Source organism: Athene noctua, chromosome 2, assembly GCF_965140245.1.
Source record: "Athene noctua chromosome 2, bAthNoc1.hap1.1, whole genome shotgun sequence".
In the NCBI taxonomy this organism is placed as follows: domain Eukaryota; kingdom Metazoa; phylum Chordata; class Aves; order Strigiformes; family Strigidae; genus Athene; species Athene noctua.
Window position 1 is genome coordinate 118830996 of NC_134038.1, and position 27352 is coordinate 118858347.

The 27352-nt window shown below is 37.9% G+C and overlaps 1 protein-coding gene across 2 annotated transcripts in view; it reads left to right on the plus strand.

Annotated features, from left to right (window-relative positions):
- Nucleotides 1–26000, plus strand: part of ITGB1 (integrin subunit beta 1) — a 45771-nt gene extending 19771 nt beyond the window's left edge. The window contains exons 2-17 of one of the 2 annotated variants that reach the window (XM_074900013.1): nt 309–378; nt 622–707; nt 2246–2468; nt 4435–4605; nt 4908–5146; nt 7496–7651; nt 8623–8718; nt 9613–9702; nt 10434–10574; nt 10692–10894; nt 12460–12698; nt 14195–14417; nt 15680–15912; nt 17900–18066; nt 18882–18962; nt 24785–26000. In XM_074900013.1, coding sequence (XP_074756114.1) covers nt 309–378; nt 622–707; nt 2246–2468; nt 4435–4605; nt 4908–5146; nt 7496–7651; nt 8623–8718; nt 9613–9702; nt 10434–10574; nt 10692–10894; nt 12460–12698; nt 14195–14417; nt 15680–15912; nt 17900–18066; nt 18882–18956 — 2412 coding nt within the window. In that variant the 3' untranslated portion in view covers nt 18957–18962; nt 24785–26000. The remainder of the gene's footprint in view (nt 1–308; nt 379–621; nt 708–2245; nt 2469–4434; nt 4606–4907; nt 5147–7495; nt 7652–8622; nt 8719–9612; nt 9703–10433; nt 10575–10691; nt 10895–12459; nt 12699–14194; nt 14418–15679; nt 15913–17899; nt 18067–18881; nt 18963–24784) is intronic. The other variant, XM_074900014.1, reaches the window with a different exon arrangement.
- Nucleotides 26001–27352: the final 1352 nt, after the last annotated feature.

The following is a 27352-nucleotide window of genomic DNA, read 5'->3' on the forward strand; positions in this document are numbered from 1 at the left end:
TTCTCATAGCTTGCTGGTTTACCTAGCACTAGAGTATTTCAAAATAATTTAAGAAGCTACCATGTTTGAGGCCTTCTAAGTGCAGTTTAGCCCGCAAACACGGTTGTATTAGAGCAAAACTGTCCAGCTCGTACAACTAAGATAATTTGATTTGCATCTGCTCCATGTTCCTTTTCTCTTCTAAAACACAGTTACATGTCTGCAGTTTCATGCTTTGTGTTTTTTTGGTGGTGGTGGTTTGGTTTTCTTTTTCTTGGTTATTCATTAAGATAAATCATAAAATTTGGTGTTCTGTTTTTGTATTTCAGACTAATTTAAAATTGGTCACATGGGCTGGCATCCTCTGTTGCTTGATATGGAATGGATTTGCTCAGCAAGGTAAGTCACTTGATTTCATTGGAGCAGTTTAATGTTGCTTTGAAACTATATATATTTAGCAGTTATTTATATAGATAAATATATCATTGTTAGATGCATGCTAATGGCAATATGTCAGTCATGTCTCATGTTAATAACCTGGTTGTAGTTAGAATTTAGTTTACAAGGCCAGAATGGAATAAACTAAAATTCTGTTGTTGTTAGCAACTTTTTATAAATTGACCGATTTGTGTTCTTTGCTAGGTGGAAGTGACTGCATAAAAGCTAATGCAAAATCATGTGGTGAATGTATACAAGCAGGACCAAACTGTGGTTGGTGTAAAAAAATAGTAAGTGTTGTTTTTATGGTTTGATTTTTTTCACTTGGTTTCAAATTTTAGTAAATACTTTAGATGCATAGAAATGTCTATTTTCATTAATAATAGTTTCCTATTTCAAATCTTCAATTTGATGCTTATTTGTACTTAAAAATTCAGATACTGTGAATTTCCTGATGTCCTGATTTGGGTATAAGTGCTTTTCACAATGTGTTTACTTCACCTTTTTTAAATCTTAAGTGTATACAGACCCCACAGGCTGTCTTACAGTTATTTAAAATCATTCCATCATGGAATCTGTCTGGTTATGCTTAATTATATTCTTCCAGTGACATTAGAGTAAGAGGTAATTTTAGACAGAGGTGGATAGGGGAAGAGATTGAAGATTTTCTTTTATAGAAGAAAGATGTTATAATAAAATTTTAGGGTTTTGTTGTTGGTAGACGGGGCGGGGGAGGAGATTGGTGTGGGTGGTTTGTTTCCGTATGAAACATAAAGAGTGCTTTCTTACATAATTAGAAATTCAATTCAGAAATAAAAAGTGTAAGATAATCTTAAATTGTGTGATTTAACCAGTGTATGATGAAGTGTCTTCTTCAGGTTAGAAACAGAAGAAAATGTTTTCTACAGCTGTTCTCCAGTTTGTTACTGAAAACTGGGAAATTTTCCTGTTTCTTGCTAGAAGATGAAAATGTATATTTATTTCCATATAGTGCCTACTGATCATTTCCCAAGCCAGCTTACAAACTTTAAACATTTAATTAAACTGACTAACTTTCAAATTTGGCCTTGAGCTGTCAGATTCGTTGTAGGTCCTACTCACCAAAAACTGCCAAGCTTTAAGATATATTTATTCATATGTGTATTTTTAGCGGGGAAAAAAACCCAATGAGAATTGTGAAGTTTTTCAGTTAGAAACCTTATTTATTTTTATTTGAGGTTAGAGCTTTTGTTAGGCTTGAGGTAATGGTAACTTATTGTTCAGAATGAAGTTAAGTATTGATTTTGCTTATGGATCTCACTTTCAGATTTAATTTCCCCAAAATAAAAGAATTGTTGTCTGTCTTTCCCCTGCTCTGTCAGCATATTGCCATTTTGTTGTGGAGTACCAAGGTACACTTACATAATCTTTAATTAAAGCCTTTTTTTAAAAAAAAAAAAAAGTTAAAAGGGAGGATAGTTGCCAAGTAGGCTGTACAGATAGGTTCATGTTATTGATGACTACACGAAGATGAGAGCTTTTTCTACCTGCTATCACTTTTAGAGTAGCCAGTTTAAAAGGATATTCTGCCAGAGGATGTCATGTCAGAGGTGACATTGGACTTTTTTTTCCCCCATCTTACTTCCATCTTATACACAGATAAGTATAAGTAGATGCAAACTCCTGGACTGAGTAAGAGTCACTGATGTATTTAGTATAATTTAACATATTTCAGGACTGTGTGTTTTATTGCTGATCTTTATAAATTTTTTTAAAGTGCTATTGTGCGTAGAGTATAACAAATTGCAGATAGCTAGAAACTTGATACTTTTTTGCCTGTGTTTTCTAGGACTTTTTGCAAGAAGGAGAACCAACATCTGCCCGATGTGATGACTTGGCAGCACTAAAGAGTAAAGGCTGTCCTATAGAAGATATAGAAAATCCCCGAGGTGACAAACAGGTGCTTGAAGATAGAGAAGTAACGAATCGTAAGATAGGTGCTGCAGAGAAGCTGAAACCAGAGGCCATTACACAGATCCAGCCACAAAAATTAGTACTGAAACTCAGAGTCGGTAAGGATGGTTTCATTCTAGTCTTCGGATGATTTTTCTGTCACCACCGCATCTGCATTTTTTGTTTTGAATATGTAACCATTTTGTTACAGAAACTGCTATTGTTCAGATAACTTGAATGATAGCAGAGCCATTCAGGTCAGCCCCAGGTGCTTAGGTACTCCAAATAGTGTTTAATTTTTATGAAAGTTTAGATATTATCCCTTGTTCCCAATAGAACTTAGGAGAAAATAGATAGAGCATGGATTGATACATATATCAAAAAGGTAAAATTGTTTTGTTTTCAGTATTTTGGAGGTTATTTTCTATAGTGTGGCTTCTTAGAATGAAAGTTGAGGAGTGAGCAAAAACTTAGAGAAGTTACGAGAGCATATGCTTTTCCTTGAAGTACTGTCGATGCCTGAAGTCTGCATGTCTGAACTGAATGGTTTTGTAGTTATGCAGCAAAATTTTTGGATTGCTACATAAACATCTTTCCTGAGGCTAAAGATGTGGACACAGGACTACAGTAACGAGAACAAAGTAGTTGTGTACTGTTTCCAGCCCTAAAGAGAACTTTTTATTTCATTCAAATGAAGGGAAAAAACCCAGGGCTAGTAGCTCATACAGTACTTGAGCACAATGGAGGTTGTTGTCCTTAAGGAGATTGCAGGTACTGCATGTGCATTCAACAACTACCTTGTACTTACCTGGAATAAGAGCCTGCACTCAGTGTCAGCTGCGTGGTAGTGATTGCCTTAATAAATGCAAGATGATGTGAAGAAGCTTAACATGAAGAGGAAAGGAAAGGAATGTTATTTTGCAATTTTGGTATTGTCCATATTTATTTCTAATGTGACCCTTTCAGCTTCAAACCAAATTATTCCTCTTTTGACATGGAAGTTTCTACATCGGAACATACGAGGGACCTGGGCAACCAGAACCTAATTACCAAAAAAATTATTACTTTGTTTATAAGCACTTTTTTGTTCATAAGTTCTCTGCTGACAGACTGTGTGCTTGCAGAGAGGGATATTTGCTCTCTCTGCAGGCTCTTTTAAAAACAGTAGGTAAGGAAAATCTAAAGTCTTCAGGTTTTGGTTTTAGTGGTTGTTCTTTTTGCAGGGTTTTTTCTTATGAAAACCATGCTGCCCTTCAATGGTTTCCCCAGTTTCCTAATTTAGCTCATATTAAGCAAATGTTTGCTGATTACCAAGCAGACTTCAGCAGCTGCAATATCACCATTTAACTTGACTGAGAGGAGTGGGGGGGAAAAACCTTCCAATTCTATTCCTTATTTCATATATAACAGGCAAATGAATACTTTCCAGTGCGGGGGGGGTGGGGGGTGGGGTGTAATTCTTCTGCAGTGTCTTTCAGCACCAGATTCTCAAGACTACATGCTTCTGTTGGCAAAATTGAGGGTCTGGGCTTACAATTGCAACAAATGGTAACTTGCTGTTGTCTTGCTGTCATTTCTGTGCTCTGAGCCTGTATTTGATGCAAAGTAATTCGAAATATTCCATCCAGAACTGGTGGTTCTTTTATAAACCTTTCTAAAGAATGTGAGGTTTTTTAAACTAAAACCATGAGAATTTTTGGAGTCATCTTGGATGCAAATAGATACTGAAAATTTGTGCTATTATATCTTACAGAAATCTTGTTAAAAATATTGCAAGTATGAAGATTTGAAATTGCAGCAACTAAGAGAGGCTTGATTTTTTGGCAGGCTAGTATTTTCTATGGAAAGCTAAAATACTGTAGAAGTATGAAGTTGAACATTTGAAAGAAATACTTCTTGAAATTTTTTTCGTCTTAATTTGATGTTAAGCATTTTTATTAACAGGAGAGAAAAAATCACTCATCTGTAGTTCAAAACCTCCATCAGTATTTCAAAGCTTTTCCTTAAAAAGGCATTTTTCTTCTGTGAGAAGTGACGTTGTGGAATTTTTAATGGTTTCTATTTGTTGTTTAATCTCTGAAACAGGGGAACCCCAAACATTTTCACTAAAATTTAAGAGAGCTGAAGACTACCCTATTGACCTTTATTATCTTATGGACCTCTCCTATTCTATGAAAGATGATTTAGAGAATGTGAAAAGTCTTGGAACTGCTCTGATGTTAGAAATGGAAAAAATAACTTCAGACTTTAGAATTGGTAAGAAAGATTTTCCTATTCTAAAAATAAAATAAAATACCAAGTTTCCTTCCTGATGTTTTTCACATGACTGTGTATGAAGAGGTTTGGGTTTTGTTAAATTAGTAGTATTATGGCAGCTATTTTAATACATAGAATCTGTTGAGGAATGTGAGAGTACTTGGTGTTTATGGAGAAAGGAACATAAACAAATATGAGAGCTATTTCTGATGTCAGTTCAGCTACTTGCATTCTGTTGTGTCGTAATATAAATAAGAGACTTCCATTCTTCAACTTATAGGGTTTTTATTGTTCTGTCTTAGGTTTTGGCTCTTTTGTGGAGAAAACTGTGATGCCATATATAAGTACAACACCAGCCAAACTCAGAAATCCTTGTACAGGTGACCAGAACTGTACAAGTCCATTTAGCTATAAAAATGTGCTCAGCCTTACCAGTGAAGGAAATAAATTCAATGAGCTTGTAGGTAAACAGCACATTTCTGGGAATTTAGATTCTCCTGAAGGTGGATTTGATGCAATAATGCAGGTTGCAGTTTGTGGGGTAAGTGTGTATTAGTTTTATTTACTGCTCTGTTAGATTGGAATTGTTTGAATACAGATGTAGTGTATTATGGTGGCTGATGTTTGAACATGTCATTTCATACTAGCGAAGCAAGATAGACTAGAGACCTCTAGTGAGTGAATGAAACCAGGAAATGGGAAAGTGCCGATTAGAGGTCACAGTCACAGCTGATAGATGCCTTCCAGAGACAAAGTTCTTAAAGTTAACTGTAAAAGAGTCAAGTTCTGCTCAAAAGGGTGTGAAATGCTAAGTAAACAACTATTCTCAAATTATTTCAAAGCTTTATGTGTTTCTTGTTGGTTCAGAATAGTTTGGTGAATTGTAACTTCTACTGGCTTCTCAGGCAGAAGTAGAGGGCAACCTGATTTTTGTTTTTTTTTCAAGATCTGATCTAGATAACTGCATCCTTCATTTCTATAGTCTGACAGACCATTCTATGAACCTGTACAACACAGACTCCCAAAAAAGTGATAACTGAGTTTATTGCTTTGTTATCGTGTTATTTTTGCTATTGATCAATGGAGACAGGACTTTCTAAAACAATCTAGAGTCTTATTTTAAAAGTACAGTATTAATCATAAGCCTTTTGGGTTTTTTGGTTTGGGGTTTTTTTTGATGGTTGTGGTGGGTTGACTCTGGCTGGATGCCAGGTGCCCACCAAAGTCACTCTATCACTCCCCTCCTCAGCTGGACAGGGGAGAGAAGATATAACAAAAGGCTCATGTGTTAAGGCCAGGGAGAGATCACTCACCAGTTACCGTCATGGGCAAAACAGACTCAACTTGGAAAATTAATTTATTTCCAATCAAGTCAGAGTAGGATAATGAGAAATAAAACCAAATCTAAAAACACCTTTCCCTCGCCCCTCCTTTCTTCCCTGGCTCAACTTTGCTCCCGATTTTTCCTCCTTCTTGCCCCCCAGCAGTGCGGGGGGATGAGGAATGAGGGTTGCAGTCAGTTCATCACTCATTGTCTCTGCAGCTCCTTCTTCCTCGGAGGGAGAACTCCTCATACTCTTCCCTTGCTCCACCGTGGGGCCCGTCCCATGGGAGACAGTCCTCCGTCATCTGCTCTGGCGTGGATCCTTTCCATGGGTTCAGTCCTTCAGGAACAGACTGCTCCAGCATAGGGGGTCACAGGTCCTGCCAGCAAACCTGCTCCAGCGTGGGCTCCTCCCCATGGGTCCACAGGTCCTGCCAGGAGCCTGATCCAGCCTGGGCTTCCTACGGGGTCACAGCCTTCTCCAGGCATCTCCCTGTGTGGGGTCCTCCCCGGGCTGCAGGTGGATCTCTGCTCCCCCCTTAACCTCCACGTGCTGCAGGGCCCAGCCTGCCTCACCATGGGCTGCACCACAGGCTGCAGGGGAATCTCTGCTCCAGCGCCTGGAGCACCTGCTCCCCCTCCTTCTGCACCGACCTGCACTGTCTGCAGAGTCGGTTCTCTCACATATTCTCAATCCTCTCTTTGGCTGCAGTTGCGCAGGTTTTTTATACCCCTTCTTAACTATGTTATCCCAGAGGCGCTACCACTATTGCTGATGGACTCAGCCTTGGCCAGCAGCAGGTCTGTCTTGGAACTGGCTGCCATCGGCTCTATCAGACATGGGGGAAGCTTCTAGCAGCCTCTCATAGAAGCCACCCCTGTGGCCTGCCCCCACCAAAACCTTGCCACACAAGCCCAATACAGTGGTAACTGGTATTTATGTGACACGTTTACATGGTCTTATCTCTTTAACTAGAACTTGAACCTGATGGAAGAATTTTTTAAAAAATAGGGAAGGGTAGGTAACAGAATTAATTAGGTTCTGCAGTTGTGGGCCAGGATGCTTGTGGGACAGTGAAAAAGGGCAGTCATCTGGTGAGCACTATGGTGTATACGAATCTGGACTAGAATGTCAAAGCTTGATGATTCTTCAGAGACTAGTGCCAGGCATCCCACAATCTTCCAGTTCGAGACTGCAGCATAGACTACATGCTAACATTGTCCACTGTGCTCAGGCTGTGTGGTAGTGACATAGAAGCGGACTTCGCATTGAAGAACTAGACAGACATGCCCAACTTCTGAAAACTTACCACTCTTCGAATACTCTAGTGAAAGCTGAACAGACCAAAGTATGTCTCAAAGAATGCTTTTTGCCTTTGGTGAAAAGCCTGCAACAGATGTTTTGGAGCAGACATTTAATTAAGGGCAAGTGCTTCTAAGGTTTGAGTGGATTATGATTTCCAGGATGACACTTTTGCAGTATGGCTTCTCCAAAGTCTTTTATCTCTCAATGCTATAAAATAAATTGGTGCAAAATACCAAAAATCCATTTTTTTGTTTCCCAAGGAACAAATTGGCTGGAGAAATGTTACAAGACTATTAGTGTTTTCCACGGATGCTGGATTTCACTTTGCAGGAGATGGTAAACTTGGTGGAATTGTATTACCAAATGATGGGAAATGTCATCTGGAAAATAATGTGTACACAATGAGCCACTATTATGTAAGTCTTTACATCTTATTCTAGAGAAATTAATACTTTGTGATGCTTAAGGTCAAAAAAATTCATTAGGTCATCTAGTATAGTTTCAGATCGCTGCATCTTTTGAACTTTACCCATTTACCTCTGTATTGCATCAAGTGTCTTTAGCTTAACTAAAGCATATGTGCAAGAACTAATCCAGTCTTGACTGGAAAATTTCAAGAAATGGCGACTTCCACACTATGATTTTTGTTGTTGGATTTCAACTTTTTAAATAGTTAATAACCCTGCATGTCCACTGGCAAACTGTGGTGGCTCTGTCCCATTATTTTATTATTTTGCTAGTCAGAAAGTCAGAAGTATTTTACTACTGTAAAAAATTTAAATAGAGAGCTTCTTGGTAGGTTTTTTTTTTTAAGACAGCTTGAAATCTTGCAAAGTTTATGATAAAAGTATGCTTAACAACATTGACTTCATGGTTTGTTGATAAGTAAAAAATCAGACAAAATATGAAAAGAAGAATATTTACTGAATGGGGTAAACACAATAAGCCTTACAAATTTTATGTGTTCATATATTCCTAAAGTTATGTGATCTATTTTTCAGTAAAAGCCTAAAATTAATTCAGTTTTAGTCTTTATAAAAAGGTGCAAGAGGTAGTAGTTTTCACTGAGGTAAGTCATATGGAAAATTACCAAAGGTAATTTTCTGAGAACACTGAGATTAAGGATTTAACCTGGAGACTTTAAATGGCAGGGAATACAATAATGTTATTGTGGAAAAAGCACCTACCTTCATGGGGCATATATGGAATCTTTTCATTGTGTGTTTGTTTTTAGGGTTACTTTAGTTTAAACTGTGACATAAGATTGCTAGTTAGAAGTCTTACGTATGTTTCTAAAGGTGGTTTGTTTTTATGATGTCAGAGTCTTTCTGATTGTTTTCTAGCATGTGTCCCAGATTCGAATTGTATTTATGCTTGATTTTCATAGGATTATCCTTCTATTGCTCATCTGGTACAGAAGCTCAGTGAGAACAATATTCAGACAATCTTTGCTGTTACTGAAGAGTTTCAGGCAGTTTATAAGGTAAAGATAAAAACCTCGTATTTCTGGTTTCTGTACTCTTTCCCCCCTGTTAACACAAAGACTGACTCAGATTTACTTTGAAATTATTAAAATTGCTTGATTTGAAGTTAAAATAAGTTTGGAAGTTATCATGGATGTTTCTATTCACATTTTTATTATTAGCTTTTTATACTTGTTCAAATTAATACTGAGTGCATGTGTAATTTCCAAGGAGAAAGTGCCCTTCCTCCTTACCCCTCTTTATAGATAGAAGGAAGTGGAGAACAGATTTTCATTGCTACTTTTTATGAACATTTTTACAACAAAATAGCTGAGGGGTTTGTGGACACTGAAACAAGAGACACTTACGAAAGAGCATATTTTGTCCTTTGTGGTCTATTTATATTCCTGATGTTTAACTAAACTGCTGGATGTGATTGTGAAACAGGAAATGACTGTGTAAAGGAGATGCTTATTTTTCATCATTTTAACCTAACAAGGTATTTTTCTTTTTTTAGCTATATTCAAGTTGTAAGTGGTTTTTATTTTTTGTTGGAAATGATCTTTTATCGGGCTATCTTTAATGCACTAGAAGTGTGGTGCTGCTTCTTTAAGATCTTGAAGACACCTTATATGTGATCAACTTGTACAAGAGGAGGTCTTAGTATTCTATTACCAAATTTGACATGAAAATGCAGAGGAAAATAAAAGGCTGGATATTTGTTTATACTAGTAGTGCTGTGTATAAATCATGAAGATCACCAGCAACACTTTAGCCTTCTTGTTTGAAGAACTTGGTCTTGATTAGTTAATCCACTAAAGCATTATATCACCATACAGATATTTATAGTACAAATTATACTTTGTTTGTTAGGAAGACTTTAATTTTCCTTTTACTTTTGTAAATACTGAAAGGAACTGAAAAATCTGATACCAAAATCTGCAGTGGGAACATTGTCTTCAAACTCCAGCAATGTGATTCAGCTGATCATTGATGCATACAATGTAAGTTCAGATTTTATTCAGGTTGTGTTTATTTTTCTTGCTTCTAAGTTGTTACGAGTTTTTCAGGCAGATACTCTAAGGTGGATTTTTTTTTAATACAAAATACAAAGTTAGCACACTAAACTATTAATATACCGCCATTGCAGTAAAACCACATTAGACACTATGGCCATAAGAGGTTAGATGACAAGAAGATGTATTCTTAAAGCCAATTAAAACAAAACTACAAAGAAAAGTTATTATCCATGTTTTCCCTTTTAAAAAAATAAAACCCGCAACCAAAAACCCCACTGTTTCTTCATCATCTTTAGTTCTTGCCTTCTTTCCACATGAAAGAGAAAAGGGCCATTTTGCAACCATTTGACCCCAAAGAAAATGACTCTATCAACCATAGGGACCTACTAAGGTTTGGCCCCAAAATATTTTCTTCATAGCTGTGTTGTGTAAATGGGCCCTATTTCCCTTTTGGAGTACACAGGGCAAACAAGTGCCTTCCAGCATCTGTGGAGACCTGCCCTGGTCCTGCATATCAGGGTTCAACCATAAGAAGGGGTCTCCACGGTGTGACTGTGGGCAGCCCTGGGCTGGTGTTTCTTGACATGTTGGAATTTATGTAATTCCAGTGTGCCCATGGGATTGGCACTTAGACTGTGCATAGTTGTGTAGTGTCTTTTCTTCCGCAGAATGCTTGTGCAACTCAGTTTGAAGTTAGCTAATAACTATTGGTTTAGTCCCTTTCTTCAGAGGTTATCCTGGAAAACAGTAAGCTACCAAAAGGAGTGACAATCAGTTATAAGTCCTTCTGCAAGAATGGAGTGAATGACACACAAGAAGATGGAAGGAAATGTTCTAACATTTCAATTGGAGATGAGGTAACTTACAGTATATGTGCTGCTACTAAAAAATAAAATATAAACACTCAGGTGTTGTTTTTTAATAGTACAGACAAAACTCCTTTTAGTAATGTGGCACTCTATTTTTCTTTGCAGGTTAAATTTGAGATTAATGTAACAGCTAATGAATGTCCAAAGAAAGGACAAAATGAAACAATTAAAATTAAACCGCTGGGGTTCACTGAAGAAGTGGAAATTAATCTACAGTTCATTTGTGAATGTCAGTGTCAAAGTGAAGGAGAACCTAATAGTCCAGCCTGCCACGAAGGAAATGGAACATTTGAATGTGGTGCATGCAGGTAATTTTTTTTTTTTTTTTTTTTCCAAGAGAGAAGTATGAGCAAGAACCCTTAATTAGGGTTTATTTGGTTTTAACTAATTTTTTTAGTGAAATGACAAGAATTGCTGTTATGGACCTGTTTCTTTTAGGGTATTTTGACATACTGCCTTATCTCTGCAAATAATCCCTATGCTGAAATTCCTAATATTGATCATTAGATTGGCAGTATTGTACAAGTCAGAATTCAAGTTTGGCCTTGAGTCAGTACCTTTAAGGATATAGGTCTTACTGCTTTTCTTGTTCCTTTATTTAACTTTGAGGTCAATATAATAGGGCAAAATTATGGATTTACGGGACAAACTGAATGGAAATACTTTGATGTTTTTGCAAGTATTCATACTGATCTAATTATACCCTTCTAATGTGAGTTCTGTTGATTTTGAGAAATTCAAAGGCTTCCTAGTTTTTTGATAGGAGCTCCTACCCAGATTGCCACCAGTTGTTTCACAGCAAGAAAGAGTGAAAATCATAAAAGAACCACCTTTTATTTTGGATGACACCTCAGTCTCTTCTTCCTGAATTTCTTATTTCTAACCTTTTGGAATCTTTTTACAATGTTTCTCCTAATTGTATATATCTATAATTCTTTCAGAATATATATAATTTTTTTGTGTACTTATGCCTTTGAAATGTTCGTTATTGCCCATCACAGGAATTAAATTACACATGTATTCCTTATTACACATTTGAAAATAAAATGATAATGGATTTTCTGGAATTGCACACAATGAAAGCAGAGCAAAATCTTAGAGTTTCAGTGAAGATTGGTTGAAGATCAACCTAATAAATCAAGGTTTAAGCCTTCCTCTCCCCCACCCCCCGAGAAACCTACAGCAAAAGCGAAAACTGTTTCTTTTTGGAAACCGTTGAGAGGAGAATGGTAAAAGCAGAATGGAATTAAGATCTTCTCCAGGAAAACAAGATGCAGGACTTTGGAAAACAGTAGTGGTTCCTGCTCAGTGAACTGTAACTGAAATAAAGTGTAACATTCTCATTCCTCATGGTTTAATATGTGACTTATTAAAAATGAAGGAAAACATATGGACTTAACAACCTCTGTTTGTTCATTGATATTTTAGCCTTGATAATGAGAATTGCTGATCCCCAGAGATCTCAGCTGGTGCTCAGCAGCTCTGAAGATCATCTAATCTCCCATGAACAGCAATTATGCAGGGGAGCTTTTTATTCAAAGATGACAGCAGCTACAGTGAACTGTCACTTAAAAATAATTATTGTTCTGTTACATAAGAGAGGGATTAATAGTAGTTATGTGGCAATTTAGAGGTGGTGGCACATAGTTTCTCACCTGGCATGTCAGCATAGAAGCAACTTAGTCCAGTTTGCTTCAGTGTCTCCAAGAACATCTATGTAGGTGTCAGCTAGAAATCTCAATTGAAGTTTAACGCTGAATATTCCTTGAGAGAATAATCACTTTTACTCCTGTTCTTTCTGCTATTTTTGCAGTCTTCTTACTGTATGACTTTTAATCAAGTTTACATTTTCAGTTGTGTTTTTACCTTGCAGATGTAATGAAGGACGTATTGGAAGACTATGTGAATGTAGTACAGATGAAGTAAATAGTGAGGATATGGATGCCTACTGCAGGAGGGAGAACAGTACAGAAATATGCAGTAACAATGGAGAATGCATTTGTGGACAATGTGTATGCAAGAAAAGAGAAAACACCAATGAAGTGTATTCTGGCAAATATTGTGAATGTGATAACTTCAATTGTGATCGATCAAATGGTTTGATTTGTGGAGGTGAGAAACTACTTGAGTTTTCTGGAGGCAGAACTGGCCAGCAGTTTTCAAGTCTGACAACTCTACCCTGTAGAGTAGTGATACTTAGCTTAAAGACCATAGCTGCTTGATAAGAGAGATGAGAATATCCACAGATTTAGTGACTGAACATGTCTATTAATAAAACAGCTTTCTATGATGAGAAACATGTAGTGTGTTAATGCCCATTTCACCTTCCTTGAACCACAGATACAAGAAGGATGTAAAGTGAACTTGACTTCTGCTGTTCATTACAGAATTACCCTCAGTTATTATAGTAAAGAATTCTGAGACAACTGGCCAGATATTATAATGTTAACTGGCTCAGTGTAACCACTGTGTCAATAAAAAAAGATCATGACCTCAGCTTTTAATAGTGAGTGCTTGACTCTGTGCTCAACAAGATACCAGTGAGATGCTGTCTTGAGACTATTCTGAAAGATAAGTGAAGATTAGAACATGCAAGATCCAGAAAAACACCTTAAGAGCCTGAAATAAGACCCTGATGGCAGTTAATTCTTGAAATCAAAAGCAATTTAGAAAACACTCCAGCAGCCAGTGTTTAAATTATTTTGCTTGCATGTATTTTTGTCCTATAACTTTCCTAGGCTGCTTTGCTCATGGAAGTACCTGGTAGAAGTCTAACTACTACCTCAATTTTGACTGTGGTACAAAAATAAAACAGAGAAGCCGCTAAGCTTTAACGTAATATGAGAATACCTCATCTGTCTGATTTGCTCAGAATACTCTATTGGTCATCAGCTCCACAAAGGATAGGAGCAATGGTGGTGATGTTCCAAAAAATATGGTGACAGATAAGTATTGACTTAAACACTTTATTCTCAGTGGAGAAGGAGGGATGTAGCCAAAGATCTTTCCATTTCATCCAAGTTGCCCTTCTGGAGATAAAGTTTTCTTGTTTCCTATGTAGAGAGTGTAAGGAGCATAAGGTTTAGTTGGGTGGGTGAGGTCAGAAGTACAGCAGCTGAATGGTGGTGTTCTAGGAAGCCAAAGGTGTTTCGTTTGTCTGTGTTGTGAAGTCTGTTAGTGCATTCCTCATCTTCTTAGGTCTTGCTTTAGAAATCTGCCTAGCAATAGATAAAAAGACAGGAGTGATCAATGTATCAATATACATATAAAATTGTGAACTGAAGCAGTGCTGTAATGCTCTCCACCCAGGAGATGTGGCCATCACATTATACTGTTCTTGATCAGCTTTCCTTAGTCTTGTTGTTTTGTTTATGAAAGGAAACCCAAATGTCAGATAATTAAAAAGGGGAGAAACACCTGTAAGTAGCTTTTCAAGGAGCTAAAATCTATTTTGTAGCTCTTAATTCATTAGTATCTTCATTATCTCTCCACCAGGGTTTTCTTTTCCCTGTATCTATCCTGAGATGGTGGACATGTATTTCTTACTGTCAAAAATTTTCCATTTTATATTAGATTTAATTTCACTGCAATATCTCTTCAATGCACAGGAAATGGTATCTGCAAATGCAGAGTGTGCGAGTGTTTCCCCAACTTCACTGGCAGCGCATGCGATTGTTCTTTGGATACTTTTCCCTGTATGGCGTCTAATGGACAGATTTGCAATGGAAGAGGAACCTGTGAATGTGGCACCTGTAATTGTACAGATCCCAAATTCCAAGGCGCCACATGTGAAATGTGTCAGACTTGTGTCGGTGTCTGTGCAGAGCACAAGTAAGTACCTAGAAAATCAAGTCCCAGCTTCTATGCATTTGAGTTTGTGATATTTGTGTGTGCAGAATTTTTAAAATGAGGCTTTTGATATTGTGCTTTATTCTACCCTGAAATGTAAGGACATCAGATCATCCCTTTAGGCAGTAAAAGTTGTTGGGTGAGAATCAATAATTACGAACAAAACATTATTGATACAGTATTTTGATTGCTTCCAGATAGGCAAATTATTTCTTAAATTTTTTCCCTGCCATGTTTTGCATAGAAATGTGTACGTTATGTTAAATCAGTTTTAACCATTCAGGTTTACTTGGGCAGGTTACAGCTTTCCCCTCTTTTCCTGTATGATTGTCAGCAGCCAACCTTCTGCAGGGCTGGAGGGAACATAGGTCTATAATGTGACAAGCTGTAAAGTCCCATCATCTTGACCTTTTGAAATCAGTGTAACAAAAGTATACGTGTACTGTGCAATTTCCAGAGTAGTTAAAACTTTAGCTAAACTTATTGTTTAAAACTCTTATTGCAAAATACTGTTGAAAAATTCAGACTACCCTGACAGTTGTAAACTAAACCTAGATCTGTGTGGGCCAGTGAAATTTGCATCCCTACCTTTGGAAATCTGGGTTTTTACAAACCAAGCATTTCCTTCATGGAGACTTTGAAATAAGTTTATGATTAGTGACTGAATGATTGGTGATTGAAATAAGTTTATGATTAGTGACTGGTCTTATTCCTGGCTTTGTGCTGCTGACTTTAAGGGTTTCTCTCAGCGCAGTATTTTTAATATAAAAATCCTGCTCAGTGTGCTTTTTTCAATGAGTTATTTGGAGTGCTATCCTACTGTAAAGCTTGTCACTCAGTTTGTTCTTTTTAACCTGTCTGTTTCTTGGATACTGTTTCAATGTAATTATCTTGTACCTACACTGCCTTCTCTGAGAGTATTCATTTTTCAGGTGGGAGGTGTTGAAAAAGTTTTAGCCTTATTTCCTTTTAGAGATTTAGGTAATTTTTTTTCTGCCCAGGGAGAGGAATTTGTTGACCTTTTTTTCTGTCATCCAGGGAGAGGAATTTGTTAATCTCAAGGTGCATCAATGTTCTGGCTGGTAAAAAGCTGTGTCTTGCTTTATTTTTTCCTGACCTCCAAGGCAAACAGGCTGGGTTTCTTGGGGGGTTTTCTCCACATTTTCTCCTTTATGTGTCTTTAGATGCTGGGAATCTTCTGTGAACATATTAAAAAACATTGCTTCTGATGTGTACTTTCACAGGGACTGCGTTCAATGCAGAGCTTTCGATAAGGGAGAAAAGAAGGAAACATGTTCTCAGGAATGTATGCATTTCAACATGACACGCGTAGAAAGCAGAGATAAGTTGCCACAGCCCGGACAGCCCGATCCATTGTCTCATTGCAAAGAGAAGGATGTTGATGACTGCTGGTTCTACTTCACATATTCTGTCAACTCAAATGGTGAAGCCAGTGTCCACGTGGTAGAGACCCCAGGTGTGAACATGATCTTGTCTACTTCCCTCTGTCTTTGTTAATTCTTGCAGTTGTTGCATACTACAAAGTAGCTCTGGTTGATTTGTGTGAGTTAGATGTGTTTTGACATTGGTACCTATTCCCCAAGTGAGAGGTGGGGATGTCTGGAACTTGAGTGGCTTTAGAAGAATATCTCTCTAGATCTAGTTTTTTCACACCTTTAGGCTTAGGTTTTGTTTTTTTAAGAGCAAGAAGTCAAACAGGTATGTGTATTTGTTAAAGCATTTCATGTTTCCACTTGACATACTTTGCAGGCTTGTTTACCTGCCCTACAGCAAGGCCTAGATATCTAAATTTTAATATTTTTTTTTTTGACTGGGCTTGTGCTACAGGCTATAAAGAATGGTGTCTGTGGGGTTTTGTTGCTTTTTTTGTTAATAATAGAGGGCCAGTCATACACACAAAACCACCTCCACCACAAAATTGTGTACTGTGCTGCAAACTGCTTAAATTATTTCATGCTGAGAGCCTTTGCTTTTACTGAACTGCTGTATCTTCAAGAATAGATCTAAAGAGCCTTTTGCTTAGTTAATCCTTAACAGTCAACTCTGCTTGATTTTTTTTTTTTTTTTCAATCTTCTAATACAAATAAGAGAGAACAATTCTAGAGATTGACCAGTAGTTTACCATTTATTTATGAAGAGTATTGTCTGAATCGTTGGATGTTGCATCTACCAGTGCAGAAATTCTGGTTTTGTACTTTAGCAGTGTGCGATCACCTGATTTTTATAAGTCTGAAAGAAAATTCACACCTTACTTGTGTCTTGAAAGGTTTACTGTGGTATTCTATTGAAGGAATTTTTAGATTGATCATTTGGGTGATCATCACTTAATACACATCAGTGCTTCGTTGCTCTTAGAAATAAATACCACTTTGGAATGTTTAAAATTCTCTAAAAATGTAGTCCAAAGTATAGAGGAGGACTTTGAGCCCCATCTTCTTTTAGGACAAGGCCGAATGTGCCCTATACTTTTGAGGTCTGACCTTTTCTTCATGGATAAACTTCTGTTTCCTTAGTTAAGATCTGAATCAAGCCTTCATGCACCAGGAAACACCTTAATTTTGTGCCATACAAGTGCTGAAGGAACAAGCTCTGTTCAGTAGGGCTGTATCTGGTGGAGCAGATGCTTGTTCCTTATTGGTTGCCAGGGAATTCCTGTCATGTCCCTTCCCACTTCTTTCACTCCTGTAGAGGCAGCTACCAAGATTTGGAGTCTGAAGTTTGAAGGGAAGCAGTTTTACTATTGACAACACAGGAGCTACATTTATTTGCTTCTGACTCCTTCAGTCTGTGCATTAAGTAAGCTCTGCAAAAGCCCTTGTTCAGTTTGTGATTATTAAGAATTTTATATTAATAGAAGAGTTAGGTTTTATTTTGTATTATTATTATTTCTATGTTAGTCACCTTTAATCATTTTGCATCTGTATTACACTTTTCAAACACATAATTCACTTATTTTGAAAGTACATTATATTTTTCTGCAAAGAAGATGGGGTTTTTTTAAATTTCAGCAGAGATCAATTCCCAAGATGAGGAAATATCCTAAAAAAATAAAAACCCGTCTCAGAAGCAAAGTTCTTACTTATCTCTATATTAGCTGCTAACAATAATAGCTGTATGAGGTAAAATGAGGAATACCCTTTCTCTGTAATGGTGTTGACAGAGTCTGTGGAGCCTGTTTTGCTGATCTGGATTTGCACTCTTAGCTGGTTTATCCCTCCAGCACCACCTTTGACTTGGAGCTCTTGCATGTTTAAAATACAGTTGCTAGTTATTTTATTCTAATACTCTAGATGAATAGCTTAAGGGGTTAGCAGTGTGCAGACAAGGAAAATAGTTTTGGCATACCTTTGATATTCAAAATACTGGCTTCATAACAAAAACATCTGGATGTGCATTACCTTTACCATTTTGTAAAGTCACGCTTCCCCTGCTTTGTTCCATAGAATGCCCCAGTGGTCCTGACATCATTCCCATTGTAGCTGGTGTGGTTGCTGGAATTGTTCTTATTGGACTTGCATTGTTATTGATTTGGAAACTACTAATGATCATTCATGACAGAAGAGAATTTGCTAAATTTGAAAAGGAGAAGATGAATGCCAAGTGGGATACGGTAAGTCAAGAGGCTTTTATCTGTATAAAAGCTACAGTAGTCGAGGAAGAATAGAAGATTTTTTGTTCACATGCCTTAAATGTTTCAGATTGTATTCTCACCTTCTGGCCTATGGAGGAACAGAAAGATACTTATTTTTATGCCGACTTCAAAACATGTTATGTGTTACCACTAGCAAAAAAACCAAAAACCCACAAAACCCAAAACAAAACAAAAAAACCTCCCACAACAACCAACAAAAAACCCAACCCTCTTTGAGAAGTACCTCTTGAGTTAGAAATGTAATGGTGACAGAATAGTTGAGCTGTGCAGTTGTACCACACTACAACATATTATTAAAATGTTTATTAGAAGATGAGAGTTGCTTTTGTATAAAATGAAGAAGAGAATGTAATGCTTATGGAGGAGATCTTCTAAATACTTATACAGGTTTAGTTGGGAGATTTCAGTAACGGCACAAAATCATGGCTGGTACTGGTTTGCTGAAATCTTCCTTTTCAACAAAAAAGTGTAGGCTTACATAGGCTATAGAGTTGCTGCCTCTGGGAAATCTTAGGAATCTGCTAATCGGAAACCCTTCACTACAGTTCTGTAGAAGTCACTTCTACAGTGACTTGATAAGAGAATATTTGAAAAAAATCTCCTAGGAAGTCTTTTGTTTCTATTTAAGAAAATTAATTCTATGCTGGAAAGAAAAATACTAACACTTTTCTTTATATATAGCATGATTTTTTTTTTTTCTGTGATAGTGGAGAATGTTACTTTTCTTTTTTTCCTGTTGAATTATTCGACATTGACCATTTCTTTTACTTCAGCAAGAAAATCCAATATACAAGAGCCCTATTAACAATTTCAAGAATCCAAACTATGGACGTAAAGCTGGTCTCTAAGTCTCAGTTTGTATCTTCTTTCATTTTCTTCCTTTTTTTGTCCTTTGCATGTCACTTCAAACTCACTGTATGTCATAGTCAGTTAATCACAGTTTGAGTCTTGCTGAGTTTATATACTACCTCTTTGATTCTGGGGTTTTAAGGAATGCTGCTTGAAAATTTTTAACTTATTTTGACAGCAAGGTTGCTTACTTACTAATACCACCAGTACCACCTTAAACTATTCTACAAGTGATTTTTGTGTGTGTGTGTATAAATGTGTGGATATGTAATGAAACAGCTGTTAGGCTCGAAGAAGCTGTTTGGATTGTGGAGAGACACAGAGTTCAGGGGAGGGTTTGTCTTCTGTTTCCTCAAATCAACAGTCAGTTTGCTTAAAGTTGGTATGTTTGCAAAGCTAGTTTAGATACTCCTCAGATATCCTAGCCTATAAATATCGCTGGTTTTATTAAAATAACTCTGGGAACATTCAGAGAAGCCTTACAGATTTTTTTTTTTTTTAACTGCTTTGGCATATTAACCTAGCATAGAACTAGCCTGTATTTAAACTGTGAAACTCTACTAGTAGATTTTATAATAGTCATCTTATTTTTTCCATCCTTATTTCTACTGAAACTGGCAATATCACAGTACTTGTAGTCCAGCCAGCTTGGGGGCCTCCATAGGAAAAAGCCCCCAAACAACCCATTAATGTTCTTGTCCTCTCTAGATGCATTTCCCCCCAGTTTTTAGTCCCTCCTAAAGTCTACCTGAACACCTCATTTCTGTTTGGAAAGGCTGACTTCAGTTCTCTCCACACTCAATATGCAAGGAGAAACAGCAGTATCCAGAAGAGGAAGTCAGTAAGCCAGAAGTGATGGGTAGATAACCTTCTATAGATTTTTGAGGTTGCACTTTCTTGAATGCTTTAGGTGTTCTTCTCCTTCCCTGGGATCCCCAGCTGCTGGGGAGGGAATGAGAAAGGGAGGATGTGATGGGGAATGGTTGTCAGAAGAGCACTGAGAGACAGGAATTACAGAGATCAGATTAGAGGGAAGGGAATGAAGTCAGGAAGGCAGCACATCCCTTTAATATCCCAGGGCTTTTTTCAGGAGCCAGTGGATGGGAAGGATCTGTAGCTCTAATTTTATTGTCTGCTGTCTCTGTTTTTCAGTGTTGCACTCAAAAGATTTTTGGAAAGGAAAAATGAGGGGAGAAAGCAGGAATTAAGAGTATTTAAGCTCTTACCTGTCATCTCTGTGACAACAATTCCGAATACTTTGTCTAGCATTCTGAGCCCTTACTTGATGAAATATACTTTCCTTTGCTCTTTGCAGTCATTTCACTTTCCAATGTGTCCAAAATTGATTGTAAAAATGTTTGGTTTGCTTGCCACACCAACCACGTTCACCTCCTTTCCATTTTTTCTTTTCAGAGTTAATTATTCTGGGGAGAAAATGGAGTATTTCTAACATTTCACATAAACCGTCTAGTTAAGTCTCTGTTATGTTCTCTTCTGTTGTTCTCTTGTGTACTTTTGCATGCAGGATAAACATCTAACAAACCGTACGGTGTGTAACTTCCATTCTGTGCTCTTGTTCTCTGCCCCATGACTTTCAGGATCTAATGAATAGTGCTGCCATTTCTCCTCAAAACGTAGTTTTTGCAGAAAGCTTTCCTCGTGTGTAAATTCAGGGATTGGCTTCTGCTTTTTTGTTTCACTCACTGCAAAGATTAGAAGTATGAAAGTGTGGGGTTTTTTTAAACATGACTTTATCATTTTTGGTATTCATAGAAATATCAGAACTTTGGGAAGAGACGGAGGTCTGTTTAACTTTATTGGCCACCAAAAAGGAGGAGATTAGTATTGACAGAATAGTTGACCCACAGGAAGTAAAAAGAAAATCCTCCTTTCCCCTACAACTAGGGTTTTTTTTTAGGGTTTTTAGATTGTTGACGTAACCATTCATTTAGGTGAAAAAAGAGTTGTCTTGTATTGCCAAGGCAAAAAATTAATCTGAAATACCATTACAAGAAAATTACGCTGCAGTAGGTTCCTTCCAGGTGTATACGTGTACAATAAAATTAAGTGTGCAGTTTGTGTGACCCTTCCCCCTCTTCCACAGCAGTCATACACACATGTGAACTTGGTCACTGCAGTGCGTGAACTGCGGCACCACAGAGCTTGTCGTGGACCAGGTGCCCACATACTTTCCCAGTCCTGGTCTGTGATGTTATGAATGACTTATCGCCACAGTATCCTTGCTGTTTATGCTCAGGCCAGCTAGGTTGAATAGAGTTCGGTTTGTCCTTGGCCTGCAGCACAGCTACTGTCTTAATGTTGTTTCACCACCGTCAGGCCTTACCATCCTCACTGCCTGTCTGGTTGAGATTTGTGTCATGAAGAGTGTTTACTTGATAGCAGGCCAGCTGCTGTCCTCTGCTCTTCCAGTCCTGGTGGATGACGCCCTCTGTCGTCGGTGTTGCCCTTAACCTTGGGCTTTGCTTCATCCTTTGATGCAACTCCCGTACTTACAGATTGACAGATGACTCTGTTTATATTACTGTAAAATAATGATGGATATTAACAAGAGCCAAAAATATAACAGTGTATATGTGGGTGATTTAAATAGTCTAGAGTGCAGTTTCTTGCAGTGTCTTAGAACTTAAACTCACTATAAAGGTAGCTTAAGTGACTGTTGAAACAGTAACTCCATGGAGAAAAAAGGAATAAGAAGGTCCAGTCTAGTTGAAATTGAATACTGTTGCAAGAACATAGCTCTTTATTCTTTGCTGAAGGTACTTATAAAAAAAAAACCCTCCATCTTTATTTGAATGTCTTGATCTTGTATATAGTTACTGTTTGTTGATTTTTATTTTGGTTTAAGTGTGCATGGTGTTTTCATTTGTAGGGGCATGTGGCAAACATGTTTTCCCTAACTTTGCATGCTTAAACCAGTGTATTCTCTGCAGTGGTGTAAAGAAAATGGGTTCATTTAAAACCAGCATATTTGTCTAAGACAGCAAGTTTGGAATACCACATTATAGTGACCAGTTAAAAACCTGGAATGCTGCCAGTCTCTGAAAGTTCATACCATGTGCCAGCTGTGGTGGGCCCTAAGCAAAGAGAGTTGTGTCGGACTAGTGGACATTTATTTACTACTTCCGTGTTAGTTTTAATGATAAGGTATCTGTAGAAGACAAGGGCTGAGACATAGTGATCGAGTATGGCTGGAAAGGCCAGGGCTGTCACTGGCTCTCTGACCAAAGATAGCAGGGAAGGAATTGCAAATCCCTGTTGGGGTTACAGGCAGTAGAGCCTCAAGGGCTGTTTAGCTGATCCAGCATAAGGTTGGGTTAAGCTGAATAGTTCTCTGTGTTGACTAAATCTCCGTTATTTGTTACGGGAACCAAGACATTCTACTGACATGGGGAGATACCTGGTTGGGTGCCTTATTCAGTGACCTAAATCCCACTGTGTGCTTCTAAGAGTTCTTGGGAACATAACATGCAAGTACAAGGGAAGACAGTACAGCCCTTCAATTTCTGTGTAAATAGGGCTTATGCTACATAAAGAGCATATAAATTTAAAATTGTGATTTCTCCTGAAAAGGCATTATAGTAAAAAAATTTACAATCTTACTTACACAAATTACATTTTAAACCTGATTGCAAGTTTAAAATAATTGTATGAGCAGCACCCTGCAGATTTCCAGGTTTTAGTCCTAACCTTTAGACCAATTCCAACACTATCTGAAAGAAGTTATCTCTCTTTTACAAACAAGAAAATGTAAACATATACCTCCCTGTATATGCTGGGGGTAGTCTGTTTTGTAAAACGTTGAAGGTTAAAAGCACAGTATAACAAGTATTACATAATCCCTTGCCTTCAGAAGACTGTGCAGTATCTTCTAGTCTGCATACGATGCAGACTGTGAAGCTTACAGACTTCCTCTGCATCAAACTTTACAGATTTACATTTACATTTTTAAGAATTCTTCATTAAAACTTGTTGAGGAAACAAACACTGTACATTGTCAAGAACTTTGAGGCATAATGAGATACTTCAGTTACAGATTAAATCCCTCATCCCTGGATGTTTTTCCAGTTTCATTTACATCTTACTATTGCAAAGCTTTTTATTAAAAATATTGGGAGGAGGTAATTTAGCATTGACTAATTTGTCTGGCCAAGAACTAGCCACAATATTGTATTTCCATGATGACTAAAAAAAAATTTAAAAAAAAATCTTAACTCCCCATCCCTTTCCAAACCAGTAGCTGGATATACTCAGACAGAGTTTGCCTGAGAACTGAGAGAAGGGTCTTTTGCTGTTGCTATGTATTTGTGAAGTATAGACAGCACTGGACACCTTCATCTCAAGCCGTGTGGTATTGACTTAGATCTTGAGAAGAGTGAACAGAGAATCTTGACTTCCATTGTCCAGCAATCCAGATTCTGGTGGGACTTGAGAGACTAGGCTGGAGTCTCCCAGGTCGAGGCAGGACTGGACATGCCTCGTTGGTCTTTGCCTGTAGAGAAGCTGACTTCAAGGAGAAACACTCTTTTTCTGTGAAAGGAACCATGACAGCAAGGGAGTAACACCAGTTCAATGGTCTTCCTTAGCAGCAGCTCCTGTTGTTGGGGTAGAACAGTTACTTGGTGCCTACCAGGTCTTGTAAATAGAAGGCAACAAAGTTCCTAGGAATTGTGATACGAAAATTTCACACCAAGTTACGTTTTGCTTGCCTTGCCTGCAGTATTGCCAGTTGATTTTCCAGGCTTATGACCCTGAAAAAACAGACACACATGGTGTCTGTATGTCATGGGGGATGATTTCCTTTAGGAAAATTTCCTGTAGGAAAAATTGTTTTAACCTGAAATATTTTAAACACTGTATAATTAAATAGAACAGAATTAATACAGTTACATAGGCCATCTCAGATTGGGGGCGGGCACTTCAAAGGGAGAGAGATTCCCTTACTGCTGCTGAAGGTCAGGTACAGTTCTGGACAGAACTTCACTCAGGCTGACATCTGCAGCATAGCCCTTTCTCCTACCAAGATTTACTTACTGATTTTGAGTTCAAGTTGTTCATCTTGTGTGCAAGGACACCATAAATAGAGTAAGATCTACCGAGATAAAAGGAAACCTGGGAACAAAGGAGGCTTAAAATAAGCTTAATATAGAGGTTTTTAAATCTCAGAAAGAGAAATGTAAGCAGTTGTTCTGTGGGCATTTCTTGTGTCAGTAGAAAAAAATTGTTTTATTACAGCATTTGCACCAGTACAGAAATTTCTTAGTTTTAACTGTACATTTTAAGCATGTGGGGGCTGGGGGAACCTGCAGGAATAAAATGAGAATGCCAAGTACTGAATGTTCAACATAAATATTGAATGTGCATTATCAAAATACTACAAGCCTTTCCACTTTGTTTCTAGAATTAAATTATAATACAAGATAAGCTGTTTAAATGTTTATTATAGCAAAATGTGGTCTGTGGTTAGTCATGGTTTCAAACATTGTCATTTACTATTCTGCTCTTTAAAAAATATCATGGGCTGCAGGCCCCTGTGTTGATGGCTCAACGCTGAGATGACCACACGAGGTTCAGCTGCCTTTGAAGGAAACCTGTAGTGTAAATCAAACAGGATCGTGGCCTAACCCTTTGCTTTGTTAGCTGAGCATGCCTTTGTTCAAGTTGCTAGAGGGAAAACTAGTTTGACTTAAACCGTGTGTACAAACAAACCATTAATGGGTAATTTCTTAAGCTAATTTTTACACTTCTCGAAAACATGGTGCCTTTCTTATGTCTTTAAATGTTAACATAAATATTTTTCTTTTTCTAGGGTGAAAATCCTATTTACAAGAGTGCAGTGACAACTGTGGTCAATCCTAAATATGAGGGAAAATGAACACTGCTTGTATATCTTCACAACACTGTATGCAGCGTAGCGATTTTTGTAGTCACAGTAAGATAGATTTAGGGCAAACTGCAGTGATTTTACTAATTCATTACATATAGGTTTGTTTTCCTGTGCAGGTTTTGAAAATGTACCATATGTAATTTTTATTTTTTTTTGCAAATAAAAGTAATCAGTGCCAGAGGTCTGACAAAAAAAACTTGAGACTGTGTAGCCTAGTCAGCTAAGGTCACATGGTGCCTTTTTGACCTTTTCCACTCCTGTGCTGTGAATCTGGGTCTTCTGCAGGGTATGATACTGCGGTGGCAGGACTGGGAGGGAAATGGTTAAAGCAATCAGCATGAGGGCTCTGCCTAGCCATTTAGTATTAAACTTTTTAGCTTTACAGGGAAATCAGGGCTTGAGTTTGCAGATATAATGAAACTCATGTAGCATGGAGCTGGTGGTTAATTGGTCGTCTTCTTGCTAGACATATGATTAAGTATATGGTAAGTTGAGTAAGTTGGAAGTGAGCAGTGTAAAAGACTGAAAAGTGTGTGCATACTTATTTTTAATTTTTAAGTTGCTTATTGCCAAGTTATAGTCAAAATGAAAGGGTTTGAGAAGAATGTTAAGAAGGAGAAAATAGCTTTAAAACACGTGCCATTACTGAAAAAGTTGCTGGCTGGTAACTTGCTTAGTTTTTCTTTGTAAATTCAAGCCTGGGGTGGCAGTATCATGAAGTACCTTACCAAGACATCCTCAAACACATAAGGGCCTTACATCATACTGTGTCTTTATTCTGTAATGTTTCCTTGGTTTAAAGCCTGGTGCTTTGTCACCCTTCTAATCTTTTTAACGTATTTGGTTGTGATTCTTTTTGTAATATTTTTGTATCAACACAAGCTTTTTTTTCCTTTTTTTTTTTTTTTTGAGCAGTCTTAGCTGTAAATTTGCCTTTACCCTGTAGCTAAGATTGCTAGTTTGTCATGTGACATAAGTCACACATCATTCTTGACATGTGCCGTGTATATTTGCCTTTGACCATTCAGACTGCATCACAGTCATATTCTTGTTTTAAGTGCCTTTTTATTTTAACAGATGTTCACTTTTTACAGTGCTATTACTGAAGTTATTTATTAAATAAAAGTACCTTAAAATACTTAAATCTCGTCTCTTGTAGAAGTTGATACTGTTCAAAAAACTCGAGAACTGTGTCTGTTGTCCAAGAGGTAATAGGCTTTGCAATGATTTCAAGTATGTCTTTTAGATCAAATCTGAGAAAAGTTAAGCAGAAGTGATCATGGGTAACAAACATTAGCTGTTGTATAAAATGATGCAGGCCAGGGAGCAGCACAGAGCTCCATGTTATACAGTGGCTGTTGGTGTATAGTCCCAGGCTTTCATTAGCATGTGTGCTAAAGAAGTTCTGGAGTTTAATAACTGTTCCAGGAAATGGGTTATTTGGCTAATAATGTTTCACAACACACGACAAATGAGAAAAATTACTGCATTTTTTAGGAAAAAACTCCAGATTTTAAGGGTGTAACATTCTAGATAGATTATCAAAACCACTTTGTAATTAAATACATTCCTAATGTATATTCATGGAATCTGTATGATTTTTTTTTTTTTAAACTGTTGGTACTTAAGGTTATCCTGAGAAGCTATGAGGGTCTGTTCTGAAAGCCCCTTTTAACCTCTGCTTGAGGGCAGAAGCAGCCTGGTTTTCATGAAGTGGGAGTGGGACGTCAACAGAGGTTGGGCTCTGTGTGTGTGTGTCTGTCTCGTCCCTCTGTGAGGGAAGCAGCTGGAGACAGGAAGATCCAAGGGCCAGTTAACGGTGTGGACCTGGTCTAATGCCAGTTACAGGCTAGGGGGAGAATCTGTAGTGGGGTGGGGTGGGTGGGTGGCTGGGGGAGGTTTGCGTCAGTGGCTGGAGCAGGGCTGGAACAGCAGCAGCGGGGTCACCTGTGGAGAGGCTGCAGGAGGAGTGGGTGCTGCAGACGTGTGGTACTGCCCATAAACAGAGGCCTTTGTCCTGATCAGCTGGGAGGGCGATGGGCAGGAGGCTGCTGGTCCTGTTTATAATTCCACAAGTGGTGTTCTCTGTCTGTGATGCTCTGTGTGATTGTTTGTACTGTGTACGTGGTTTGTGCATGTGCCTGCACGTGCTTTGGCACATGTGGGTTGGACCTGGGGACTCAGAGCTGCTGCAGCCTCGCTTCTCTCAGGCCACTGGATTTCGCAACAGGTACATTTTCTGATGGTGCAAATGAGAGCAAGCTCACGGATGGGAAGAAGCTGCGCAACAATTTAGCCTGCTGTCGTTTTATAACAAGCCCCACAGTACTGCTCTGGGTTAGTTCTTACATCATGAACACTCTTCCTTGCGTTGCCTAACCAGCCAAGGGAAGGAGCACAGCCCGAGAATGCCGTCTGACTGACCACAGGGCAGGAGGCCAGTGGGAGCTACACCTGTGTGTACAGCTCATGTAGCCTGTTCCTCTTGAT